This window comes from Cyanistes caeruleus, chromosome 2 (genome assembly GCF_971803275.1).
Source record: "Cyanistes caeruleus chromosome 2, bCyaCae1.hap1.1, whole genome shotgun sequence".
NCBI lineage: Eukaryota > Metazoa > Chordata > Aves > Passeriformes > Paridae > Cyanistes > Cyanistes caeruleus.
In genome coordinates this window covers 63,279,206-63,297,463 of record NC_141702.1, presented here as the reverse complement: position 1 = coordinate 63,297,463, position 18,258 = coordinate 63,279,206, and the positions used below count along the sequence as shown (strand labels likewise).

The window sequence follows — 18,258 nt, the reverse complement described above, 5'->3', positions numbered from 1 at the left end:
TTTTTTCCCCTGCAAGGTCTTACTCCATTATGGTCCTCTTGTGATAAATTACTGAGCAGTTTAAAAAACAATCTACAGAAAACAAAGGTTGTGATATAAGCTGCATGTTCTAGCTTGTTGTACTAAATTAATCATAAACATTATTAAATATTTAAAAGGGGAAAAGAGCAGGTGCCTGCTGAGAACAGGTGTTACCAATTTTAGCTTAAATAAAATCCAGGAATCCTTTCCATGTATTACTTCTATAATATACATCAGAAACCATACTTTGCACTAACACATCCCCAGCTGTAGAGAAGACAAACCTTTTGTCACATGTTTTCTGATCTGGTCTAGTTTCTAGAATTTACTCCCCATTTTGGTTTACAAGGGTTCAGTTTTGCTGATTTTCATAGAATTCTGTAAACACCATGATGCTAATCTTAGAATGATTGTAAACATTGTTAAATTTACAGTGAGTAGCCCAGTGAGTACCTGCAAAAATAATTCAGCAGGCTGCCCAAGGGGGAAGGATTTGCTGAAGGTTTATTTCAATTTCGTTTAAAAGCTCATATGAGGTTCATTGTTGTCAACTACTGAACATGCATGCAGGAGTGGTGCCATATTATCCCAGCCTTTTCTCATGTCTATCAATGGTTTGAGTCCTGTGAGAAAGGTTTTTTTACCATAAAATTAGTGAAATTGAAGTATTTTATTATAATGTAGATCAAATTACTTGATTATAATGTATTTTAATGTGTAAACAAGCATTGTCCGAGCAAGACAGTGGTGTGGAAATCAGCTATCATCCTTATCCTTCAGAAAACCCTACTCTTTTTACAACATGCCAGCACCTAAAACCATAGAAACCATTTTGAAATAAATCTAAAGGAGAATACATTATGCATGAGGGAACCACCACTGCATTTATGGATAATCTTAATTTTACATCCCTGACAGAGTCTGAAAAATTGTATTAGGTTTGGGACTGCTCCTGAAATACTGTTTGTGCTGGAAAGCCAATGACAGACTTCTTTCTTTTCCAGCTTGAGTATTGGGATTGCTAAAACAACTTAAGTGTACAGTTCTAAAGTGCTTTTTCATTGGGGATCTTCATGCATATTACAAATATTTAAATATTTAGAGGAAAGTAAATTTAACTGTCCAATAGCTTCTATATCTACTGTACACATGCAAAATGTTAGCATGTTTTTAAACAACTAAAAATTGTATAAGGAAAAATTTCTTCACTAGGATAGTAATGCACTACTGGAACAAATTGTCTGCAGGGGTTGTAGAGTCTCCATTCTTGATGGTTGCAAGGCCTGGCCAGACAAAGACACAGCTGACCTGACATGGAGTAGCCCTGCTCTGAGGAGGAGGAGGCTGTGCTAGAGAACACTGGTGCAGATTTCATCCTGGAAGTTTTTCAAGAGAGGCTGGATAAAACCTGGGAATCTGGTCTATGCACACAGTTGACCTACTCTGACTTGACTCTCAGGATGTCTCTTATAAAATGAGTTAGCCCATGATACTATGACCTTGAGAAGTGCTTTCCAACCAGTATTATTTCCATGATACTGGGACCGTGAAATCCAGACTAACTAGTGGATATATTAATAACATTCTTAAAAAATAATTTTCCAGGCGCCCATCCAGAAGCTGAAGAGAGAGTTGGAGGTGCTTAGCTTAGGCAGGAATTGAAGTTTCTGGGCTGAGCTGAAGTGGGGCTCCTGGACTCCTGGGCAGTGGGGTGGGGGACAGGTGGGTCTGTACAGGGACATTTGGGTCCTAGAGGCCTAGTTCCTGGGGTGGGATTCAGCACCCCAGGAACCCTTCTGTTCTCCCTCCTTCCTCCCTTGTCACTATGTCCTCACTGCCTGATTCACCACACTGCTGGCCCAAGGAGGTGGTTTATTCTCCATCCACATTCAGGTAAAAGATTTGTTCAACTTTTACACAGGTCATATATTTAATGTCTTGGTAGCTAATCAAGTATTGATTTTTTGCAATCAGAACACTTTATAAGCACACAATACTGGTGGGGGCTTTAAACTGCTTGATTTTGTGTAACAGCACTGGAGTATTCATGCTAGAGATGTGGAAACTGATCAGTAATAATCCTTAAGTCTAAATACTTATATATGACCATACTCCTTCACTTAGCATAGTGATAGCATGGGGAGAGAGATGCAATGTAAGTATACGTGTTGACACATTTTTAGTCACATTTCTTGAGGACACATCCACCACTAATCTGTAAAGAATACACGTGTCTAACCCACTCAATTCTACTGCCATATTAATCTAGTGATAATTAGTTATATGTATAATTTTAACTTTGCTGCTTTGTTCTGCACATTTATCTGGCTGATAGATACATACACACCTTGTTATGCTGCTCCTCACAACCCAGCAATAAGTACTTTCCTTCCTATGAACAGATATGTCCCAGACCATGCTCTTTTTTGGAAGGTGATACTACAGCAAATGTCAGGATTCCACAAGTAGAAGGTGCCAACCTGTGAAATACATCTGAAATTAATTATAGAAGCTAAAGAACCCAGTGCATTCATCACTGTCTTGGAAGGCTTTGGAACCGACTTGCCATCTCATGTTAACTGAATAGGGTTTTCAGAAAGAAGAATCTGATTTTATTTGCATGCATATCTCAATACAAAATACAGACTTAGCTTCTTTGAAGTTCTTCTTCAAAGCATCTTCAAAGGTGGGCCTCTAGTTTGTAAGGAAATATACATGTAAATAAAATCAGAGTCAATTAACTTTTTAATTTGCTGCTTTAACAATAACATTGTTGCCATTAAAACACTGTTACTCTTGGAGCATTTCAGTCAACAAGTATATACAAATGCTACCACTGTAATGCATGGTGGAGTTGTCAGAACAAAAGCCTTTTAAAGGAAGAAAAAAGCCTTTCCTGGACCATGAATCATTATCACAATATAAAATTATGCAAAAGCTCAGCTAGAGATAGCCCAAAATATGCCTTTTTTCTCCCTCAAACTTTATTTGATTCTAGGCAGTGGTGTTATCTGCAATAGGATTTCTAGTATCAAATCAAGACCATACTACCTTTGATTCTTTGCTCTTAACTTACTATTAGCTTTTAAAAGAAATTAATTATTCACTATAAAATTACTTTCTCTATGAAAACATAAAGTCTGCTGCTTTCCAATTATCTGCCCTTGTAGGCTCTGCTAAATCAGATATAAAAATAACAGAGGCACCTTAACAATAATTCTAATGTGATGTAGTGTGCAGGGGTAAGAAATTCACTTGGAGCAAAATAGTACCTGCATACTAAAATTGACTGTCTTTTCTGTAGTATTTGATCCCTCCTACTAAGACACTAAACTGAAGCAGGGTTAACTGTGGAATCCAACTGCTTCATGGATATGCAAGCAATTTTATTTTAAAATTGCTTAGTGATGGAAGCATTTCCCCTTTATTTAAAAACAGACCATCAGTCATTCTATTTCAACTGCTTTGGTAGTAACAAAGGACACCTGGTCACCTTCCATCCAAACTGTCAAACAAAACACCTTTAATCACACGGGGAAAAACAAACCACACCTCTATATACCAACTGCAAGGCGGGTACATTTACTTGCTCATATAGCATGTGAGAAATGAGCTGAATGGAGAAGCAGTATTTATATCACACAAATTTCCCAAATGGCTTCAGAAAACTGCCTGTAAGTTTCAATTTGTCCACTTTTTGTAGCCCCCTATATATTCATGCATATGAGGATTCTACTTGGGCAGCCCTGTGACTGAGAATTTGTGTCTGGCTCGCAGCCTGACTTTTGCTAGCTCGTTTCCCTGTAACGCATGCCAAACCAGATATCAGAAGCCCTTTGTATTACAGAATCAACAGTTTCAGCTTCTCTACCTGTCCCTGAAGTCTTGTACCATTGCCTTCTTGTGTAATGTATCTCCAGTGTTACAGATATTAACTTCTTTCTTCTCAGTTGCTTACATGCAAACACCCTTAGGTTGTTTATTTCCACAAGTGAGCTGTCAGTGTATCATTGGTCTATCACACGCCTCTTGCAACAACACTGGTCTTAATGTACCAGAAGTGATCCAGCTCCTCAGAACAAAACTGTGTCCTGCTGCAAGGAATTACTTTGACTGTAGGATGACCTTCAGTGGACATTTGGTCCCTGTCATTCACCTGAGAGTCACTTCAAATGCAATCTCCCTTTGACAGACAATCTCCCCTTTTGGGTCTCAAAGCAGACACTGAGTCTCACAACTGTAACATCCTAACCAAGTCTCAACAAGACACTGCTATTTAATAGCCCCTCAGGTCTAATTCAAGGTCCATAAGAAGGTTCAGTATCAGGGTACGACTGGAGAATCATTCTCTTGGTATCATGGACAGTTTAGACAGAGGAAGGGATTCTAGGTGCTGCACACCTGATAAGTCACAAGGTAGCTTCATACTGAGATGTACACTTGCAAACACCAGCAAAGCTTCTGGTCAATGTTTTCACTGTGGGTGGTGTGGATTATACCAGCCCTCACAGCTGGTGTGTGAATAATGTCTGAGAATCCTCATCACAAAACATACCATAACGAGCAACACGCTTCTCAAGTGAAAAAGAAGATCTCGTTGCAGGTTTAAGAAATTTAAGCTGACAAGTTGTAGAGATAGTTGATAAGTTAATTTTTCTAAGCCACAAACTACATGGGGGGGAAAACAGCTCAGGCTACCAGCCATAGGTAAGAAAGGTGTGCCGACCATTCAATTCCACAAAGCCATGACTGGCAGCGAGCACTGAGGAGAGACGTGACCAGAAATGCAATAGCGACAGCACCAGGAATAGACTTGGTGGGGCTGAACTCGTTAATTACTCAGGCTAGGTAGGCACACCCTGCTAATTATACTGCCTGACTTGAAAATTAAGTTCCTGCAAGCCAACGACTCAGGGTTGAAATCGAGGTCGGAAATGACACTGCGAGCTGCATCCCACTCAGCGTGGCAGCAGGGTTCCTCGTTTAGCTGGGACGATAGCCGTTCCGGGCACATCCCGGGGATGAGGATGTGTGTGAGGATGTCTCCTTGCCCATGAGACCCGTTCCGACCCGCGGTGCCTGGGCGGGGAGAGCCGGGGAGCCGGGAAAGGAGCGGCCGGCGGAGCCCCGGAGCGCGGGGAGGCGCTGCCCCCTGCGGGCAGGGACCGGCACTGCCGGGGCCGTCCCGCCGGTGCCACTGCGGGTCACACCGCCAGGGCCCCGAGAGCCCCGGGCACGGACCGCTCCGCTCTCCTACCAGCCTTCCCCCTGCAGGGCTACGGGGTCACAGAAACAACCGGGTTGGGAAACACCTCTGAGATCATCGAGTTCAACCTGTGACCGAACACTGCCTTGCCAACTAGACCGTGACACTCGGTGCCCTGTCCAGTCTCACCTTAACAACATCCGGGGATGGTGACTCCACCGCCTTCCAGAGGAGCCCATTCCAATGCCTCATCACCCTTCCTGGGAAGAAATTCCTCCTAATGTCTAAGATAAACTTGCCCTGGTTCAGCTTAATAATATGTCCTCTTGCCGTCGGGAACTTGCTGTTCCACTGGCAGCATTCCTAGCACATATAGCTCCATGTGAATATACTGAGTTCTTCCAGCATGTCCTCTTGGAGAGAATTCCTATTGCCGACCCTATCTGGAGATAGCGATGCTTTGCAACACCCGAGGGTAATTTCCCGGCGGGCTCAGTTGCCGCCTGCATAAGCACAGTTCAACTGGCTGTAAACTTTTGCTAATAAACACAGGTAACAAAGGCTATAAATGAGTCAGGTCGCTGTTTAGGGCCCCACAAAGTCAAACAAGAAGTTTCACCTCGACACGAGGCACAGCCTCCTTACACTGAGGGTGGCGAACATTGGCACAGGCTGCCCAGGGAGGTCGTGGAGTCTCTCTCTGGAGACATTCAAACCCCACCTGGACGCGTTCCTGTGTCACCTGCTCTAGGTGACCCTGCCTCGGCACGGGGCTGCGACTGGATGATCTCCACAGGTCCCTTCCAACCCTAATAACTCTGTGATTTAACATACAGTGTAAAACGTTCATTTGAGGCGCCCGATGCTCAGTGAAGTCCTAAAAAGCAAAACCAGTTGGGGCCTGTCCAGTATCGAGCAGCTTGTGGCTAAAATGCAATTGCAGGCAGGAATTGGAGTGAGCAGGGGAGAAGGCAGAGCGCTACAGCACGACGCCAGCTGGGAAAAGGACCAGGTCGGCAGTGCGGTGGTTTTCCCCAAGTGTTTTAACACGTGCGGACTTGGATCAGATATTTCGGGACAAACCCTCGGCCGTGACGGCCATCGAACGGCGGCACAGGGCCCGGCTCCGTCCCGCGAGGGGTTCTGGGAGCTGTAGTCCGCCCGCGGGGGAGCCGGCGGCTTGGGGCGGGACTCCCAGCATGCACCTCGCGGCGCAGCCGGGCCGCCCCGCCGTCACGTGACCCGCGCGCCGGGACGAGCCGGCCGCTTCCGCGGGGGTCCGCGCGCGCGCTCCAGGGGCGGGGCTTCCCTCAGGTAGGGGGCGGGGCCCGCGCGCCTCACCGCGCGGGGGGCGCGGGGGGCGCGGGTTCGGGGCGGGGGTCGGGCAGGCAGGCTCCGTTCTCTTCCTGCCGCTCTCAGGCCACAGCCCGCCTCCCGACTAGTATTTATATAGTATATTTACTACCCTCCGCGGTAATACAGCAGCGGCACACGGCTGGGGCTGCCCGTGCTGCGCGCAGGGGTCTCCTCATCCCGGCAGGTGGCGGCGGGTCGGCGATGGCGCCCGGGGGTGACGGCCGGGCTGTAACGGGTGCCGGAGGCGTTTCCCCGGCGGGCAGGGAGCGCCCGGTAACCGCACACAGCGTGGGCTGTGTGTGCAGAGCCGGGCAGGGCCCGTCGGTAGCTGCGGCAGCAACAACAAGCGTGTCGCGGCAGTGGCAAGTGTGTAACACCAACAGCTGTAGTAGTAATAACAACGGGGGGCGGCAGTAACAACACCTGTGTCACTGCAACACCAACCCGGCATCGGCTGAGTGTTCCCACAGCAGAGGCGGTTCTCTGGCACGGATGGGTCACGGATGTGGCATCCCCATGCCACAGCACTTGATGTTTTGCCTGCCGTGGGCCCGAGCGATCGTGGTGTTCCTTAGCCGTAATTCATGGGACACAATGCTTGAGATCATTTGGAGGTACCTCTTGGCTGATGGAGGCTTTAATTCCTGCCCTTTGTGCTGATGAAGCAGGCCAGGCAGCTTCTCCTAAAAACTGTATTCTCTTGTTTTCAGAAATGAGTGACCAGTCATCTCTGCAGGAACTGCAAGTTTCATTTTCAGGAGCTGTCTTTCCATTTGCTTTTATCGTGAATGCCAGTTTTAATGGATGTTTCTCACTTTCTTCCCTACTAAGGACAAGACATTAGTCTAGATGTAGTAAATTGGAAGAAATGGAAGAAAGGAAGATCAAGAGGAGGAGCCCCAAATCATCTTCCAGTCACTCTACTCAGGTTGCTAACTCCAAGAAAAGCTCAGTGCCAGTCAGTAAAAGCACAGCCTTTTCCAACCCTGCCCCACAGCCTGCCGTGCAAAAACCAAAGTTAAAACGGTAAGCTTGTGACATTTGGAGACCTAGAGGAAGTGGGAGCCAGAAACTAGGTAATGCTAAGATAGTCTAAAGGTTGTTTAGACTGGCTGTGACAGAAGAGTTTCAGACTTCTGAAAACTTTTGATGATGTGTCTTTTATAACAACGTGATTTGTGTTTAATGCAGTACAATGGCTATTTTACAGCAAAGGAACATGTTTTACACTCTTCTTGTAAGCTTAATGAAATGTCACACAATGCTGTAAACTCATACTGACAGCAGTTTAGCTGAAGCAGAGCATAGCCTGATGTGACTGGTGAAAGATATGAGTTGCGTGGTCAGATTTGGGCATCTTATGGGAGATAGTAGGCCCCCAGTAGGGCCTCACAGCTGTGAGCAACGAATAAAATATTAAATGACTGCAATGTCAACTCACAAATACAGCAGGAAATGAAGGACATAAATTGAACAGGATGAGCTAGAACTGGAATTTCCAGGTGTTTTGTGGTTTGGAACCTCTCAGTTGGTGTCTTGAGTAGAGACAATCAGTTCTTCAGAAAGCACCACATCAGAAAACTGTGTTTTGTTGATGACACATCTCTTTCAGTTTGAGAACATTTATTTCCCTGCATGTTAGAAAATATGTTTCTTGGCTGTGGCAGACATGGTAGCATAAATAAATGAAGATGAATTTTAAAATGAAATGTTAGCTGGAGAGAGGCAGCAGAATTTACTGACCTGAGTTTTAGCTGAAGATTAAATACATAACTGTCAGCATCAACACAGAGAGTCTGTTTGAAGGATGCAGTATTGGCCTGATGAATAATGAATTTCTGCAATGTAAAGTCTGTACATTATTTTTCAGGAAAAATGTGTTAATACTTAGAGGGAAATATAAGTAAATACTAACGTGTTATAAATTGGTGGCTTCTGCACCAGTTCTGTTGACTGAACAGTCTGCTCAAGTCTCAGCATTCTCCTGGGATTTACTAGAAATTAATTTCTTGCAAGCCACAAGATTGTCTAGAGAAGGAAGTGGCCTTTTTGCTTTAAGTTCTGGCCATTCTTGCACATTTTTTAAACTTACCAAGCAGTGCTAATACAATTGTTTGAACTTTCCAAGCAGAAGAGGTAATTGACATAATAATGTGAGGATGAACTGCTATTGTGATAATGGAGTAAGAGTATTTTTACTAAGTGAAGTTAATTTTCACTTCATCTGCAAGAATCCAATGAAGCAAGTTTTCAAAGACCAATAGTATATTTTATTAAACATCAGAATCAGGGTGGAAAAAATGGGTGACCTGTCTGTTGTACAAACCATTAAGTCTGAAATTGAAGCAGAACCTAAATTGAGATGTCCTGCTCTGAGTTGAACTGGATATGGTGGTTGTTGGACTGTTGATTGTTTCTGCAGCATATAGTCTATATGATGTGTACAGACTACAAAAGCTCTTGGGCTGGACAAAGAATTATTATTTCCCATAAGAGAGAATTTATGACTTGTAGGGCTTACTATGCTTTAAACCAAATTATCTTCACTAATTAAATAAAGCCTCTTTTTAAAATCCATGATTTATTTTTAATACCCCACAGTAGTCTAAATTTTTTGGGCTCAGATTTTTTCACTGGATTGGGTTCTGAACAGATTCATCATAAGGTTACAGGACAGCCTCCTACCTAAACTGTATTAGGATGCAGCCTGTGTGTCTGTCTCTGGGTCAGAGATGGAACATTCTGCTTCTCAGTGGTAGCTGTTTAGTTTCCATATTGGTTGTGTGTTCATGGGGATTTATGGTTATTAATTTTCATCCGTGTAGTTTCTGTGGGCAATCTGAATAAATGCTATGTCTAGAGAGAAGTGTATGGGATCTAGGAATTTTGATGGTTTTCTTGCAGGAAGGGCTGCAGAAGATTTTTAGCAATTTGATGTTTGGACATGGACTAGTTTAATTTGGTACATTAGAGTAGTGGGAGAGTGGTTTTGATGGTGAGATTTGCAAAACTGGGAGATTATTTGTGGGGTGAAAGAAAGAGCTCTAGGAAAATTTATGTGGAGGTAAGATCACCTTCCATAGCTTATAACCAGCTTTTTTCCACATGGGTTGCAGTCTACAGACGTTTGTGACAAGAGGACAGTATGATTTTTGAGGGGGTTTGTCTCTGGCCAGCAGATGCTTTTTAGGTGATTTTATATAGACAATGTTTGCCTGGGGAAGTGGTGGAATCACCATCCTTGGAAATGTTAAAAAAACGTGAGTGTGGCACTTGGGCACGTGGGTTAGTGGTGAACATGGCTGTGCTGGGTTAATGTTCTGTGCTAATGCCCTACGTGTCACTGCTGGGTAATGTTGGCCCACTGTAGATTACTGAGATGGCCATCACAGATGTGTGGTCCACTGATGGTTCCTGCTATTAGCAGGAAAGCAGATTGTTGGAACCCATAATTTTGCAGTATCAAATGTTGAGATAGCGATGTTCTTTATTTTCAAAACAAGCTGGTGGTCCTGTGTTTATCTTAAAAGCAGTGACTGAAACATGCACTGTATATTTACCATTTAATTTTCAAAGCTCAGATGTACACTTCCTTACATTTCAAATTTACAGTGAAATGGAAAGCAGGAAGTAATATTTGTTTTGTTCATTTTTTTTATTTTTTTTTAGGGTGATCAAAGAGAAAGCCAAACCTCCAGGAGGTGAAGCAAAAGGGGCACAGGCAGCACCAATCCAGCATTCTTTTCTCACAGATGTATCAGATGTCCAGGAAATGGAAAGGGGACTTCTGAGTCTCTTGAATGATTTCCACTCTGGCAAACTTCAAGCATTTGGTAAGTGCATGAACTGTGTGTGTACAACACTTGTTTTTTATAGCTGTACAGTGGTAACATTTGCAAACAAATGTGCTGCATGGACAGACTGCCAGCTGTCAGTTGGACTCTGCCACATGAAATCAACATAATTAAAACATCTTAATGCATTTTTAAATTACAGTCCTGTTGTCAGGTTGTCTGTGTTGTGAGATTATTTATATGCCATTTCATTATGCTTTGCAGCACAGAAGCACCTTCACTTAAGATATCAAGTTTAAAGCCACTTACTCATGATAGTGTAGGAAGAAGTAACTGTATTTAGCATCCAGTTTTGTTGCATATGAACATTTAAGATTATTGGTAATGACTTTTATGAAATTCAATGCAACCTGCATTTTACCCAGGTTACTCTTCTGTCAGCTTCTCCGTGTTTTTAAAGCCTTTACAGTTGATGGAGGTTTTAGAAGAAACATTACACATTTTTGGTTTCTTGTCTCCCCTGTACTAAGTAGAAAAATACACGTGTACTTTTTCAAGTTTAGTGTTAAGTCCACACTGATTTCACAAAAGAACCTGAGAAGTTTGTATTATATAAACCATCTGTTTATAAGTAACCCTCAGATAAATCAGAATTGGAAAGAAGGTTTATTTTGATCGTATTTTCAGTTAAAAACCAGGGCCTTTCTGAATCAGAGAAAAATTCAAGAGTATAGAAAAAACCCTTGGGACATTGTAAATTCAGCACAATACAACATCTAATGGGATGACAGAAACTTCAACAGTGAAACAGTGAGAAATCATCAAGAAAGCAAATTTACTTGTAAATTTGATGTTTAAATTCTCTGATGCAAAAAGCTGCATCTTCACACCTTCATTTTCTCTCTTGGGTTTCTTCATGTAAAGTTTGTGTTTATCCTTTTAGGAAATGAATGTTCCATTGAGCAGATGGAGCACGTGCGGAGTATGCAGGAGAAACTTGCTCGCCTCAATCTGGAGCTCTATGGGGAGATGGAAGAACTCCCTGAAGACAAAAGAAAACTAGCCAGTGATTCCAACCTGGATAGACTGCTGTCAGATGTAAGTACTGGGAAGGCAGAAATCATGGAACTTGGCCCACAGCAAAGCTCAGTTCAGGAAAACACCGCTCCTGTGTGCAGAGTGATTTACAGTTGAGGAGAATGTAGCTCTTCAGTGACCTAAGATGCACCTTGCCCTCCTCTTGGGTTTGAGAAAGCACAGGAGTTGTTTTAATTTGTTACAGCTGCAGGTTGCTTTGGGGAGAGGAGCATGTCAGCCTGCTTAGGGACAGCCCCATGTACTAGGGAACTACGACCACTTTCCCTGCAGTCCATCCTCCTACATCTGGGGAAGGTGACACGTAACAAGGAATATAGATCTGAATATTCTACACTTTGTCTCGTGTATTGCCATAAAAACCAGAACTGTTAAAATTTCTTTAAATTTCTTGAGATCAACAGATTTAAACTTAACCTGGAACTTAGCTCATCATATGGAATTCAGTGTAGGTTTGATTTGATTTTTGTAATAAATCATACATTTCAGCCCAAACTATTAGTTATTTCCTTCATTGTTTTAATGTATTTATTTCAGCATACCAGCATAATTGTTGTATTTCTTTGACTAACAGAAGATCCATTTCTCATAATTTCTACATTTATATTGCAGCTAGAAGAACTAAATTCATCTATGTATCCTTTTCCTAAAATGTTTATTTACTAACTGTAGTCAAATTGCAGTGTGTTTCCCTAGTAACTGATGTCTTTACAAGAGTCAAATTGCTTCAGTAATGCCTTTGTGTTGTTTTTTAATTTTGTACAACAAGGAACCAAAGCGCAAATCCAGGTGTTTATTTTGTACGTTCCTCTGAGCACTGCATTATGTCAGGGCTCAGTACCTGGAGTTGTAATTAATTGTGATGCTGTGCTTTCAAATTAGTGCTACAATACAGCATTGACTTTTTAGGTTTTTCTAATACACAAGTGACTGTATCTTAACACATTAATTACAGGTTATTTTTTAATCCAATGATTTATTTAGCTACCATGTACCACTTGTGTACCACAATGTGCTGTCAGTGGCAAAGCCCATCAACAGCAGGGTCTTGCTTCATGCATATTATTGAGACATTCTGGAACAAACATCCATAGTAATATTTCTTCAACAGTATTCAGAGACATCTGTCCCACTGATAAGTGAATTCTATTATCTTTTAGGCTTTTTTTATAGAACCATATGGGGTCATTTATCACTGACTGTGGAGAGTGAACTGACCTAATTTTTTATTTCTAGGGTCGGATACTTCAGCAGAGCTTAGGTAACAGAACAAATGTGTGCTCTTAGAGAAGATAAAGCTGAATGTCTCAGCTTGTCTTTTACACTGTGCTTTTGCTAAGCCAGGATGACAGTGGAGGAGTGTAGCACACAGTTTACTCTGCAATCTGGTTATTTCTGTTATTACATGCGTTGAATGCATTGAGGAGTTGAGGCTCTAGGTTTTGGGGCTTAAGATCCTGCACTGGTATCTACATTCCCTGCATAGCTGAAGAAAGCTGTTCAAGGCAGACTTCATAAAGAGGATGAATGGAAGGTGATAATAATATGTAATAGTGATAATAATTATCTGCCATTGCACTTGATCCACAAGCTAATGCTGGAGGTATGTAATGCTCAAATCTCATTGAGAAATATTAATCTACTGGTGGGGAACTCTGTTCACCGGAAGAGTTTGTCTGGACTAGTGCATACCCCAGAGTAAGCAGAGTTTCATGTAACACTGCTGTCTTGTTTATGTCATGGATGTGTATGTGAAAGTGTTACTCCTTAATGATTTACTTCAGCCAAAAACTACATTTAGCAGATGCTCAAGATATTCCAAATGGTACTACAGGCTGACAGAGAACATCTTTGTCAATCTGGATTCTCCCAGATTTGCTTTTGTTTTTCCAGACAATGGAATCAAGAAGAGTTGTGACTTTGTGTTGTTTGTTTTTAATTTTACACAACAAAGAATCAAAGTGCAAATCCAGGTGTTTATTTTGCACATTCCTTTGGGCACTGCATTATGTCAGGGCACAGTACCTAGAGTTGTAATTAATTGTGATGCCGTGCTTTCTATTATTGCCTTACTTAACAGAAAAATTGGAGAAACTTGGAAATACATTTCTTCTGCTTAGCATTCATATGGTTGCAAATGGTGTATGTATATAAGTTCATTGGCATTTCTCCAGTTTTTGTGAAGATAGTGATAATGTTGCCTTTCTGAGTATTACATAGACAATCTGCTCACTTTAGTGTTTTGTTGATTGGTGATACCACAGATTAATTTATTGTTAATAAAATGAAGTTTTAAATACATGATGTTTCATTTGCAGAAGCTGCTATTGGTTTGGCTGTGTTAGGAAGATGAGTTTTAGCACTGTCTGAATGTTTGCAGAGTTTACATTTTTCCATTACTATATATAATAATAAAATGTCACCAGATTAAAACTGGCATGTTAGCAGTCTACATAAATTAAGTATTGTGAAATTCCAAAATTGAGTAGTTACTGTTCAATAAATCCAGGATATTCAATTTTGTAGTTACTCTGATGTTGCTATTAACTGGTATCATCTTTCTATGCACAGTCAGAGAAAAAAAAGTCTGTATTAGTTTAGTGTAAAATCAGGCTGGTTTTAGATCCAAAATTTCTGTCTTGGTCCATCAAACCATGCCTTTGGTTCTAGATTTATTTTATATTCAGATTTTAGGTAACACATTCAGATTCCACACTGATTTTACACTTACTGAACAAGGAGTGGAATCTTTATCCTTCTATGTGAGCGCAAAGCTTTTCATCAGCCCAGAGTGGGCATGTGGCCAGGGAATAGAAGCTTCCGTTTGTTTGGCATCTTTGGAGGAGCAGCTCCTTCAGCCACAAGATGTAGTTTTGGATTGTGCAGCATGCTGGGGACAGAAGGATCATTTAATCACTGAGTGATTACAGAGTGAGGCTTACAGATTCAGCCTCAACTTCCCTGCCTCACCCATCATGTAAATCTCCATGATTTACAAAGCAGTAGGGATCCCAGTGGTTGTCCCCTCAGGTTGTTCTTGTTCTTTATACAATTTATCTCCTTTGTTGCCAAGATTCTCTAGGAGTTTGCATGCTGGTAAATGTACCTTGGAGTTTCTGCCTGTAGCTGGGTACATACCTGTGAGCTGAAGTCAGCTGAAGAGAACTAGAATACCACAAGCTTCTCACAAAGTGAAGCCAAGGTTGGTGTTTTTTCTCCTCATATACACCTCTGACCAATAATTGAGCAATTATCATTTCTGCACAGAACCTTCTCATGTCAGCACTATGTACTTGTTTCTGAACAACAAGTAAAAAAATAGTATCTTTTAGCTTTGTGCCTCATACCAGGTGTGGCAAAAAGAGCTGCAGTTACACAAACAAAATTGTATTCTTGCAGCTCATTTGAATGCTGGAGCAGACCTCTGTGCTTACTAGCAGCTTTTTGCCAGCAAGTGCAGTGTATTACAGCATGGTAATGCACACTTGTCCCAAAGCACACTTTTAATCTCAGAGTTCAAATATTCTGTATTAGAGGCAGATCTTTCCCATTTTTGGGCTCTTGACATCAACCTGCTTAGGCTTACTATTTCAAACACATTTCAAATCACTTACAAATGTGTTGGATGTCTTGATCTCATTTCTGTAGCAATTTATGCAAAGACAGAACGTATAATTTCAGATATAGACATAGTAATAAGAACATACCTTTCTCAAGCAGCTGTTTAGAATTATACAAAAATTACCCCCTTTTCCTTCAATTTCTTTAAACCCATGGGCAATTACAACTCACAAAGAATGCATTAATTGTAAATAATTGAGAAATTAAGGAATTATTTTTCCCTTACCTCCTCCTGGATACAACTGTGTCTTTGAAACAGTCCATTAATGGCAGGTGTTTATTTACTTCTGGATTCATACAAGAAAATTTTGTAGCAAGACTTTTGAGATACTGAACTCTTTTATGTGGTAATGAACTAATCAGTTCTAGGCTCCTGCAGGAAAAGAAGAAAAATCTACAGTAACGTATTTGTGGAAAGTCTTTTGTAATTATAAAAGTATGTAAGTGGCTGCAGAAAATGAGCTCCTTTTCTGTTGTTTCCTGAAGAGTTGTTTATGGAGATTGAAGTGTATTAAAAGTTTAATATATTTACCGGTGTGAGTTTAGGCCAGTGTTGTTGTTTAAAAACTCACACTGATAAATGGGTTTTGGTGTTTGGAAGAAGGTGCTCTTTGCTGCATCACTGTGGGGAATCTGGGACACAACTTACATTTTCCTCTATACTTCCAGTTCGAGGCAACAACACTGGAATAAACAGAGGGGCTGAGTGTATTAATATATGGCTTAATGCCTGGTGTCACTGCCGAAATTCTGGGGTTTTGACAATGCAATGGCCTATGCAGCACCAGCCTGCTGGCATCAGATGGGATTCATCCTTCTCAGTGAGGGAGGAGAGTCTTTGCTCAGGAAGGAACAGGGCTCACTGGCAGAGCTTTACAGTAGATGGGATGGGAGATTGGGACAGTACCAGGCTTGTCCCTGGCAAGATGAGGCATGAGTCCTTTGCCACTCCCAGCTGTGCTGGCCACACTGGAGGACACCTGCAGTCCCAGGGACTCATCTGGTAGCAGAAGCCAACAGGAAGACCCAAGGAGAAAACATGTCAAAGAAAATATGGAGTGCTCCTTTGGGAAGGATTCATTCTGCAATGAGACTTAACATTATAGACTTCTGAATCAGCACCAAACTTTGCTGAAATAAAGCTTTACAAAGAGACTTGTGGCATACATCCACAAGAGTTGTACATCTCTCTCCCCTAAGTAAAAATAAATAAATAAATAAATCCATATGTTTTTAGTAGTTTATGTTAGATAAAAATTTTGAATCTTAAAAATGAGTCATTGTGATATACCGTAATTTCTCCACTATTTAGAAATACTAGGATTTATATAAGACCTCCAACTTACAGCTCTTTAATCATATTAAGCCAACAAAAACCTGAACATGAAATAACCATTAACAATTCCTCACGAATTGAAAGGCTGGGACCAGAATGAATGAATGAGTAGTTTGCAAATTATCTGATCATCCTGATCAATGCAATAGTGCAGCATCAAGCCAAAATACTAGAACAGATACAGTCTAACAGTTAAGCAAGTGCTAATACAAGAAGTATTTATACAGAACTCTAAAAATTGCACTGTATATGCAAAAGAAAATAGGTGTATGTTAGGACAAAAAATCTATGCCATCTTCATGAAAAATTTAAACCCAAAATCCAACTTTATAATCCAAATTACATCTACTTTCAATTTTAGACAGTACTCAATTTGGATTAATTCAGATCAGGGCAGTTTTCAGCTGTGACAGTTGAGATGCAAACCCACTTAAGTCAATATGTAAAATTCTTCTCCCCAAGAGAAAAAAAATCTACATGAAGAGGTATTTGCAAAAAGGAAGTTTTAAAATCTAAAAGGAAATCTATGTTCTAAAAAGCTACAAGAAAAAAACATTAAAAACACTGACAAAATTGGTACTTTTGATACTGAAAGTTCTGAGATGTTATCAATTTTAGTATTTTAATGTTTTTTTGGTCAGCAAGTTCACTATGGAAGCATATGGTAAAAACCATAAAATCCATCAAAATTATCAGCCTCCTAATTTTGAAAAAAATGATATGTGAATAACTACTGCTTTTTCACAGGAATGTTCTTGCTTTAATGCTACTTTATCCTGAAAGACGAAGTGCAGAGTAAACCAGGGAAAATGTTCCTTTTAGGTACCCTTCTACAGCAAAAAGACCTCTTGATTCTTCTATGATCTCTTGGTTCCTTCTGATGAGTAGGCAGGTGACCAAGTTCCTTCATGAGAGCAGTGAAAGACAATGGATTGAAGCTCTAAAAGAAAGGTTTGTTATAAACTGAATCACTCTTCTTCCAAAGGCAGTATATGTAACAGAAAAAAACAAGTGACATTTTGAGGCATGGCACTTCTGCATTTTCTGATAGAATACAAGAAATCACAACTGCCTACAAAATTCCTTTCCTCTTTTTCTTGAAATACACTGTATTTCTACACCTTGACTAACTCAAGCTTTCTATTAGCTCAAGCTATGCAAAATAAGGCACAAAAGCATTTAGTAGAGTGCTGAATTTCACAGCATTTTAATGAAACACACAACTAAGTTATAGGGATTCCCAAAGTATTTCCTTTGATTTCTAGAGGGAAATCATATATTGCTGAAGCTCCTTATTATTATTATTGCTAAGTTTGACACAGCCAGTCAGGGACGCTAGGCCTTCAGAAGCCCTTAGGTGAGTGTTCACAGTACCTGTTGTAATGCTTATTCCACTTTCTGCTCCCCCAGCTGTCAGGAAAATAATTGATTTTCAATATGAAATCAATTTATTTTCTGAATATGGAATCAATCTTTCAAATGCTAGTGTTCCTTACTGGCCTTTTGGTTGGATACCAAAAACCACAGGCTCCTTGCAGAAAACAGCCCTGATCTGGAGTGCGGTTTCTTACAATAAACACGTTCCACCCCATGGACCATCCCCTTTCCTGTCAGTTTAAATGCAGCCTTACTTGAGCCAAAGAATGAAATTCAGTCAGACCTCTGAGGTTAAGTGACAGAAAGCAAAAGGCATCATTGCAGCTCTAAGGGATACACCAAAGAGTGTAGGTGCCCTGCAGAGTATGATGCATCTCCCCATCTCTGTGAGCTCCTCCACAGACTGGGAATCAATATAGCCACATATGGTTCAACAGCAGTATTGCCAAAAT

General features: G+C 41.1%; 1 protein-coding gene and 1 long non-coding RNA gene across 6 annotated transcripts; one reads left to right on the top strand and one right to left on the bottom strand.

Moving 5' to 3' along the window:
* Positions 1-318: 318 nt before the first annotated feature.
* LOC147654866 (uncharacterized) lies at positions 319-6,390 on the bottom strand. Its single transcript, XR_015283297.1, has 2 exons — positions 3,893-6,390; positions 319-2,501 (listed from the first exon to the last, which is right to left on the bottom strand). It is a non-coding gene; the product is annotated as an uncharacterized LOC147654866 (long non-coding RNA).
* Positions 6,334-16,319, top strand: CCDC28A (coiled-coil domain containing 28A). 5 transcript variants are annotated; one of them, XM_086877435.1, is made up of 6 exons: positions 6,334-6,541; positions 7,415-7,609; positions 10,253-10,416; positions 11,321-11,475; positions 12,085-12,107; positions 13,257-16,319. In XM_086877435.1, exons 2-6 carry the CDS (start codon positions 7,452-7,454, stop codon positions 13,309-13,311), a joined length of 555 nt encoding a protein of 184 aa, XP_086733561.1. In that variant the 5' UTR covers positions 6,334-6,541; positions 7,415-7,451; the 3' UTR covers positions 13,312-16,319. The 5 variants fall into 5 exon arrangements, with proteins under 5 accessions (XP_086733561.1, XP_086733560.1, XP_086733563.1 ...); XM_086877437.1 differs by lacking the exon at positions 6,334-6,541 and adding an exon at positions 6,574-6,949; XM_086877436.1 differs by lacking the exon at positions 6,334-6,541 and adding an exon at positions 6,703-7,197 and having other exon boundaries at positions 7,294-7,609.
* Positions 16,320-18,258: the final 1,939 nt, after the last annotated feature.

Excerpts from the sequence above, each read along its gene's own strand:
- CCDC28A (XM_086877434.1), top strand. The coding sequence starts at position 7,452 with ATGGAAGAAAGGAAGATCAAGAGGAGGAGCCCCAAATCATCTTCCAGT. Across the intron at positions 7,610-10,252 it reads CAAAAACCAAAGTTAAAACG|GGTGATCAAAGAGAAAGCCA; the intron begins GTAAGCTTGTGA and ends ATTTTTTTTTAG. Across the intron at positions 10,417-11,320 it reads TGGCAAACTTCAAGCATTTG|GAAATGAATGTTCCATTGAG; the intron begins GTAAGTGCATGA and ends TTATCCTTTTAG.